Source organism: Triticum dicoccoides, chromosome 6A (assembly GCF_002162155.2).
Source record: "Triticum dicoccoides isolate Atlit2015 ecotype Zavitan chromosome 6A, WEW_v2.0, whole genome shotgun sequence".
Taxonomy (NCBI): domain Eukaryota; kingdom Viridiplantae; phylum Streptophyta; class Magnoliopsida; order Poales; family Poaceae; genus Triticum; species Triticum dicoccoides.
The window spans coordinates 86,155,862-86,164,763 of NC_041390.1; the positions used below are offsets into that span (position 1 = coordinate 86,155,862).

At 44.4% G+C, this 8,902-nt stretch overlaps 1 protein-coding gene across 3 annotated transcripts; it reads left to right on the plus strand.

Moving 5' to 3' along the window:
- The first annotated feature begins 662 nt into the window (after nt 1-662).
- On the plus strand, nt 663-5,253 carry LOC119315176 (gamma-tubulin complex component 3-like). Of its 3 annotated transcripts, none has more exons than XR_005152616.1 (4): nt 663-3,032; nt 3,097-3,410; nt 4,429-4,639; nt 4,826-5,253. XR_005152616.1 is itself a non-coding variant. In XM_037589844.1 (2 exons), the coding sequence occupies exons 1-2, from the start codon at nt 850-852 to the stop codon at nt 3,350-3,352; spliced, it is 2,439 nt and encodes an 812-aa protein (XP_037445741.1). In that variant the 5' UTR covers nt 663-849; the 3' UTR covers nt 3,353-3,588. The 3 variants fall into 3 exon arrangements, 1 of the variants encoding a protein (XP_037445741.1); XR_005152617.1 differs by having other exon boundaries at nt 3,097-3,357; XM_037589844.1 differs by lacking the exons at nt 4,429-4,639; nt 4,826-5,253 and having other exon boundaries at nt 3,097-3,588.
- Nucleotides 5,254-8,902: the final 3,649 nt, after the last annotated feature.

The following is an 8,902-nucleotide window of genomic DNA, read 5'->3' on the forward strand; positions in this document are numbered from 1 at the left end:
ATCTTTTCTTGCCAAAAAAAATCACTTTTTGATACCCTAATTTTCACTCACTTTTTGGTGTTCTCAAATAGTGTTGTTGTTGGAGATGCTCTAAATGAGCTCACATCTATGTGGTTTATGGGAATGTTTGGTTACCGACACTGTTTTTGAGCCATCTACATCTATGGCTCAACTGAGACTGGATCAGTGGATACATACCAGAAATCATATTTTGCACATAGTTTGACAGACTGTATTAGGTTGTCTGCATTAGGCGGTAATTTTATTGCACACATTCAGCCTAATTTGACTTGATTAAGAGTTAACACTACACCGGTCGAGTGCATAGGTATAGATCCATTAGTCTATATTGATTTTTTTTTAGCGCCGAGTCTATTTTGATTTTTTTGAGGGAAGAGTCTATTTTGATCTTTTTTTATTCAGGGCTTTTTCTTCTTCTTCTTTTTTTGAGGGGGGTTTAGGGCTTTTTATCTTCTTCTTTTTTTTGCTATTAGGGTTTTTGTTTTGAAGGGCGGACAGAACAGAGCATCCAGATCGACGGCCCACGGGATGAAGGAGACGACGGGCCTCCGCACTGCCCATCCCCAGCCCATGATAGGAAAACTCGCTTCCCCAGCCCAATGCACCGATGCCTCCCTCCTTCTCTTCTCCTTTCTTCTTTCCCTCCTAAAAAAACCCAAATCGACAGCGAGACGCCATGGCGATTCAGTTCTAGCTAGGTCTACCTCCCGATTCCCCTACCTTCTCGGCCGGCCGGCCGGCTTGGACTGCCGCACCACCTGCGCGCCGCCGCCGCCGTCCCCTTCCCGCGCCGCATCCGAGAGAACCCTAGCGCCCACTGCCTCCCCGATGGACGAGCACCAGTCCGGGGATCTCGTCAAGGAGCTCGTCCTCCGCCTCGTCCCCGCCGACTCCGGCGGCGCGCTGCGGTTCGCGCACCGGCTGCTCTCCAGCCGCCTCGCCCCGGCCGTCCTCCCGGACGAGCACGCGCTGGCGGAGTCCGTCAAGCGCCGCCTCGCCGCCTCCGGCCGCCCCGACGACGCGCTCGCCTTCGCCGACCTCCACTCCAAGCTCTCCGCCCGGTCCCGCCCCGCCTCCCTCTGGCCGCTCCTCTACCTGCTCGACTCGCTCTCCCCCCACCGCCGCGGGGCCGCCGCCTGCCTCCCCGACCTCCCCACCGCCGCGCCGCCGAGGCATGCCCCGCGGGCGCCCGGCACGCCCGCCGGCGGCGCGGCGCTCGTCTCCAAGGACCCGGACAACATCCGCGAGATCGCGCTGCGGGAGTACACCGAGCTGGTGCTCGACGAGACGGAGGTGTCGGAGGCCACGCTGGTGCGCGACGTGCTGTACGCCTGCCAGGGCATCGACGGCCGCTACGTTCGGTACGACAAGGCCAGCGACACCTACGACCTGCCCGCCGGAGTCCGCGTGCCTGGCTCCACTCGCACCCTGGTACGCAAGCTGTGCGAGGTCGGCTGGCTGTTCCGCAAGGTGCGAGGCTTCGTTTCCGACAATGTGAGCCGCTTGCCCTCTCATGCCGCCACCGAGGTCGGCACTGTTGCTCAGGCCTTCTGCTCGGCTCTACAGGAGGAGCTGTCTGATTACTATAAGCTGCTTGCAGTTCTAGAGTCGTACTCGTTGCATCCGATCCCAACACCTGGGTCTGATTCGGGTGTGTCAGGTAATTACCTCTCACTGCGGTGTCTCGTTGTCTGGCTTGCTGAGCCTGCGGTGAAAATGCGCTTGATGGCTGTCTTGGTGGATGGATGCCGTGGCTTGAGAGGTGGTGGAATGGCTGGTGCGATCCATGGGCACGCACAGCACGGGGATCCCATGGTTCAAGACTTTATGGGCCGCTTGCTGCGGCGAGTCTGCTCGCCGCTGTTTGAAATGGTCCGAAGCTGGGTGCTTGAAGGTGAATTGGAGGATGTATTTGGTGAGTTCTTCATTGTTGGGCAGCCAGTTAAGGCTGAATCTTTGTGGCGGGAGGGCTACCTTATTCAGTCTGATATGCTACCGAGTTTCATTTCTCCGGTGCTGGCACAAAGGATCCTCAGAACAGGGAAGTCAATCAACTTTCTCAGAGTTTGCTGTGATGATAATGGTTGGGCTGAGGCTGCCACTGAGGCTGCAGCCTATGTTGGCACCACAACAAGTCGAGGTGGGCTTGGTTATGGGCAGATTGATGCCTTGGAGGCATTGGTGGTAGAAGCAGCCAAGAGGATTGATCAACGTTTGATGGATGTGATCCATAAGCGATACCGATTTAAAGACCATTGTCTTGCTATCAAGCGATATTTGCTTCTTGGGCAGGGTGATTTTGTTCAGTATCTGATGGATGTTGTTGGTCCAGAGTTGTCAGAACCAGCCAATAGAATTAGCTCCTTCCACCTTGCTGGCTTGCTTGAAACTGCAATACGTGCGTCTGATGCGCAATATGATGACCGTGACATCTTGGACCGGATAAGAGTAAAGATGATGGATCATGGAGATGGTGATCGTGGCTGGGACGTCTTCTCCTTGGAGTATGACGCTAGGGTCCCTCTGGACACGGTGTTCACAGCTTCAGTCATGAAGATGTACCTCAAGATATTCAACTTCCTATGGAAGCTTAAGCATGTTGACCATTCTCTGACTGGAGTCTGGAAGACAATGAAGCCTAATTGCATTGTTTCTTCTCCATTCTACAAGGAAGGGACAAGCATCAGGGCTCAGTTTGTTTCAGTTCTTCGGAAATGCCAAGTTCTGTTCAATGAAATGAACCATTTTGTGACCAACTTCCAGTACTACATTATGTTTGAGGTCCTGGAGGTTTCCTGGGCTCGTTTTTCAGAAGAAATGGATGCAGCAAAAGATTTGGATGATCTTCTCATGGGACATGATAAGTATCTCACTTCAATTGTGGAGAAGTCCCTCCTGGGTGAGAGGTCCCTGGGAATTTTGAGAAATCTTTTTGCTTTGTTTGACATCATATTGCAGTTCCGCAGCCATGCTGATAGGTGGTTTGAACGGATATATGAGCTGCAACTAAGGTTAGATTATTGCAGAAATAGCTAGCCATCTTTTCCTCAAAATCTCATCACGTTCTTATTGCAGGGGAAAGAGTAAACTGAAAACAAAATCGAAGGAAACAGGTTCATGGCTGGAGGGGGGCAGAAAAGCCATGATTCAACTCGCAGGGGAACTTTTTCGGAAAATGGGTGAAGATTTGGATAGCATTGCAAAAGATTATACAGCTTCTCTTGATTCATTTATCTCCCAGTTGCCCCTGCAGCAACACGTTGATTTAAAGTTCCTTCTCTTCCGTTTGGACTTCACTGAATACTACAGCCGTGTTTCGTCCAACAAATGAAATGAGTGTGTGCTTCTAATGTGGAAGAAATAGGCGTTAGATTTACTTTTTGGTTGGGGTGGGTGCTTTATCATTGATCAATATCTGATATTTCTCGACCACATTAGTTAGTACCTTTTTTAGTTTTAGTTCACTTTTGTTGGAGTATATTTGTAGTGCTGGTATTTGCTTCTCAAGATGGCTTTGGTAACAGTGAAATATCTTTGACTTGCGACTATGGATTGATCATTTATGTATTGTGCATTGAGTGCCAGTATGTTCTCAAATACTACACTTGGTACTTCCAACAAATAATTTCTTTCACAAAAAAGCTATGCATCTGTTTGGTACCCAGATCATGCTTTACACTGACCTCATTCTACCATATGTATTGTGTCATACATTTTTTCCTTTTTGTCTTTCAAAGAAATATAATGTTCACTCACTGCATTCTACAATTGTGTATTGGCAACTCTCTACCGTCATATTTCTTTATGAATCCACGACTGATTTCAGACTACTGTGTATTGATAATTCTATAAGGTGTTTTGCTCATGAACATTGACTGCGGCAACTGATTTCAGACTTACTGTCTTGGAATTTGATAAAATAAACTATTTGCTACGTGCGTCTCCCAGGACAATTTAGTTTCCTCGTATGATATATCTCTTCAATATTTTGGATTATTTGGTACAGCTAGCTGGTGCCTGGTGGTGCTACTTTGTATAAGGGTTGCACTTACTGCTGTTTCTAGTTATATGATTAACCAGTAGATACCCTGTAATTGCGCCCTAAACTGTAGTGCCTTGAACTTAGAGAAAAGAAAGTGGAGGCAATGATCGCTAAGGTGATGTTCTTTATTCTAATATATTGCTTGTTTGAACTTCAAATCCTTTTAAAATGGGAACATCATTAAATTTGGTGATTCATGTGAGGCCTTGTTAGTATTTATTGCCGCTGTTCGTGCAGAAACACGATACTCGCTGTCCATCTCTTTAACTGTTAAAGCCTGCAGGTTTAGCAGCATTTTTTTGTTAATTGTGTCTTTGTTTCCTGAAAATAACTGACATATCATGTTTCTTTGTGTCACCACACAGGATTTGAATTTGTATTCGGAAGCTGCTTCACTAAGGACTGCTGCCACAGAGAACAGCAGAAAATTCGCGCAAAATTCAACAACATTGTGAAGGCGGTGCGTCTAAGTTAGAAGTCATCAATAAAGCAGGCATCTTTTCAAATATATCTGTAGTTCAACACCTACATGGATAGCGTCGACCCTTTCCTCGAGCGAGTGGAGGAGGCTGGCAGGTTAGATCACCGAGCGATCGAGGCCATCTAAATACCTTTCGTGCTTAATAGAATTACCTCCTGTGAGGCTGTGACTAGAAGCGAAACTGAATATTGCCCAAGTCGATATTTACCTGTTTCATAATGTAGTCCAGCAGCTGAGGATTTCTGATTGAATGATTCAGTTTGCTGTTTCCGAATGTGCAGGCAACTGGCAGGGGATGGCGCTTCTCCTCCAGATCCATCTGCCGCCGTCACAACAAAAACCACGTCCAGAGCCAGTGCAATGAGCAAGAAGTCTGAGGGCTAGGAAAAGGACATGAGCTGTGGTTCTTACCACTTTACCAGCGCATGGATGGGAAACCCAGTACATATCTCTGTTTATGTGGGCATGATGATGTAGTAGTGCCTCTAGCTGCTATTTATGTGCTGAATTATGCATGCGCTGGTTGGCTCGGCTCGGGGCTAGTTATCGATCGAGGTAACTGAATACTACGTGCTGATGTTATCTTCTATATATATGTAAATATGCACTGCATTTCTGACACACTTTCATTTTTGCTTTGGTTGTGACTTGTCATCAGATAAGATGGCTTTGTCGTCTTACTGATACAATTGAGCATGACACTCTTCTTTCGCTGGGCAAAGCTAGTGGTTTATGTCTAAACTTCAAAACATCATCATGCATTAGATTAGAACCAACCTCTGAATTCCTGAAACTGAATTTGGAACCACACATAGTTTGTAGTTAATCATATCCAGAACGCTCGAGCCTCAAAATAAACGTTGTGCCGTCCTGGCCATGCTGAGACAGAAAGAGGAGATTCCTGACCATGCAGATTGCTCAGGTTTTTGTGGATAATATATACTCCCTTCGTTTCCAAATATAGGTCTTTCTAGAGATTCCAACAAGTGACCACATACAGAGCAAAATGAGTGAATCTACACTCTAAAATATGTCTACATACATCCGTATGTTGTTGTCCATTTGAAATGTTTAAAAAAACTTATATTTAGGAACGGAGGGAGTACAAGCTACATGGATTGCTTGATGCTAATATTTCTGGTAGGGATAAGGTTTTCACCAGACACTTTTGGCAACATTTCTTCCGGTTAACTGTCACTCAGCTGAATTTGAGTAGTGCTAGCCACCCAGAGACAGAGGGATTAAACCAGTGCTTGGAAGCTTACTTCAGATGTTTTGTGCATGGCACCACTGGTTGCCGTTAGCTGAGTTTTGGTATAGCACCACTTATCATTCAGCTCTTAACACTACCCCTTTTTAAGGCTTTTATATGGCAGAGATCCCAAACAACTGGGTGTTAAAGTTGTGCTGAAAGTGCTGTTAGTTCCCATCGACGGCTAGGGGTCAAGCCATTCCACAAGAAGGGAGAAATGTCACGGCGTATGAACCCGATAACACTAAAGATCAGAGGGAAGAGGTAGGGGACTAATTTTTTTTTTTTGAGAAATAGGTAGGGGACTAACACTAAGGTGAAGCAACCGACCCGGGAAGCCCGTTAAGCATGACTAAAGCCCAGTGGTGCCAAGGCCCTGTAGCCAACAACTATCTACTTAAGTTGTCGCGGGCATCAAAGATGAACTAATTGTCCCTGCACCTGTGTGTGCTCATCCTTTCCTCCTCTCTTCCTCCTCAAGCCCCAGGATTTGAAACTCCCTCAAATCCTGTGCATCAGGAACTAACATACCGTCTAGCGCGCTGCTAGGGATTTCATGACCGTGACAATGACAACCTGATTTCTTGTCATCGTGCACATTCTTCACCCATGGTGACACACTCAGGACCGGATAGCCCCTCGATTGTGATGTGCTTCAACTAAAATACTGTCTCTCACAAACAGACACATGTTCACAAACACTTGACACGAACTTCATGACTCATCCTGCCTTAGCGGCATCATGTTGCCTCTCTCATATCGGCATTTCACTGACTATGGTGTAATCGAAGTTAACATCTCACCAATTTCGTACAACAATGATCTCACGCCGTCCCCATGGCGACCTCACACCCTCACACTGGCCTTGAGCCAACACATGACTTCATTATCTGTCTAACTCTCCAGAAGATGATCTTGACGTGCTCCACTGGACAACGGCCGCCGCCAACAATAGTGTGCTCACCGTCTTTGCCTTGTCGCTCCACCATACAATGATCGTCCGCCCTGAGGCGCTAGCATGAGTCACCTCTCTCGACCTCACCCCCGCATGGGTTTGCCAAGGATCCATCGCATCAAAATAACACTAACTAGAGTAGACCACTCACGCTGTAATTTGAAACATACACAAACATATACCATGATCATGATTTGGAAGCTAACCAAATCAGCAAGCTCGGATTATTTTCCAAATTCCAACAGATATTACTCCTTATTCTTTGCGAATGAGTTGTCATGTGTAACGCACTATGTATGCCAAGCGGTAAATCTTAGTCGATGCTATGAGGTAAATACACCCGAAGTCATAGAACTTGCACACGATGGTCAGTTTGGTGTACAAACTTGTAAAATACATGTTTTCGGTCATCAAACTTGTACAAACGTTCATATACGATCACATTTCATGTACACGGACGTATCCATAGGCTATGTGGCATTCCAGTGTGGCCAGGGTCCAATGTCATCCGCTGTAGCATGTAGATCTGCAGAGAAGCCTTTGACTTTTTTTATTTTCGTATTAAGCCCCTAAAAATAAAATGAAAAAACAAGCGATGTGGGGTCTTGAAGCTGCAACGTGCCCTAGTAGTTACACGTGGACAACCACCAGACTACTGATCATTCATGTCTATGCAGCATGACTAATTTCTGTATCATGTAAACATTGACTGAAAATAATTTTTACAAGAAATGTAACACGGAAAAAATGAGCACCGTGGCTCGACCATGTGACCTTGTGCTCAAGGTTAACTAACATTACCACCGACAACACAACACGTCCAGATGTAAGAAAACAATTTATATTCTTGTGTTTGTGACACTCAAAAAATATTTATGTGTTACAAAAAAGGTACGCAGCATTTTAAAAAGTTTCAAAAACTTGTATTTGGAAAAATGTTAATCAACACAACACGTCCATATTAACATTTTTTCAAATACAAGTTTTGAAATTTATGTGTATTGAAACATATACTCCATGTGATACATATATGTTTTGATGTTTTAAATACTCCAGTATACATCTATGTTTTGATACACATATATTTTAAATACTCCAGTATACATCTATGTTTGGAGTATTTAAAAAATATATGCTTAATACTTTTTAAGTGTATGATTGGCATTTTTTTCAAATACAAGTTTTGAAAAGTTTTGAAACTTTTTTCAACTATGTTTTTAACATTTTCGGATGGTGCGAAACATTTAAAGCTACACAAACTGTTTTATACATTGTATAGGCATTTAAAAAATGTCATGACCAGTTTTTTTGGAATGCATGAACATTTTTAAAATGCAATGTATCATTTTTAATTACACAAATGTGGTTTACAATGTTTATTTTTTTTAAATGTCACACACCTTTTTTTGTAACACATAAACATTTATTAAATATCACAAACACAATAATATAATTTTTTTTCTTACATAGAACAAGAAGGAATAACAACATGAAAAATATTTGTCCCATTTGATATGTTGTGTTGTCAAAGCCCGGTGGTAATCTTAGTTAACGTTGACCCAGGAGGTCACATAGTCGAGCCATGGTGCTTCCTTTTTTGGGGTTACATTTCTTGCAAAATTGATTTTTCGGCCGTGTTTATATGATATAAAAACTATTCGTGCTATCTAGACATGAATGGTCATTGGTTTGGTGGTTGTTAACCCAAGCCTAGTAGGGGCACGTCCCTAGTTTGTAACCGAACCATCCTTTATTTTTCCATTTTATTTTAAGGGCTTTATACGTAAATAAAAAATTATTTTATTTTAGGGGCTTAATAAGTTAAAAAATAGGTGCATAATACATAAATAAAGAAAAAGCCTACAGATCTACCATGCGTGGTGGGCTTACAATGGGCCCTGGCCATGCTGGTATGCCACATGGGCCACGGATACGTCTGCGTACATGGAATGCGACCATATATGAACGTTTTTGCAAGTTTGATGACCAGAAACACGTATTTTACAACTTTGTGCACCAAACTGACCGTCACGTGCAAGTTCTATGACTCCTGGTGTATTTACCTCCGATGCTATCATCTTCTCTTTCTCAGAGAGTTAAACACACTATTGTTGTGTGAAAATAGTAAAGGCATGAAAAAAGTATATCCCA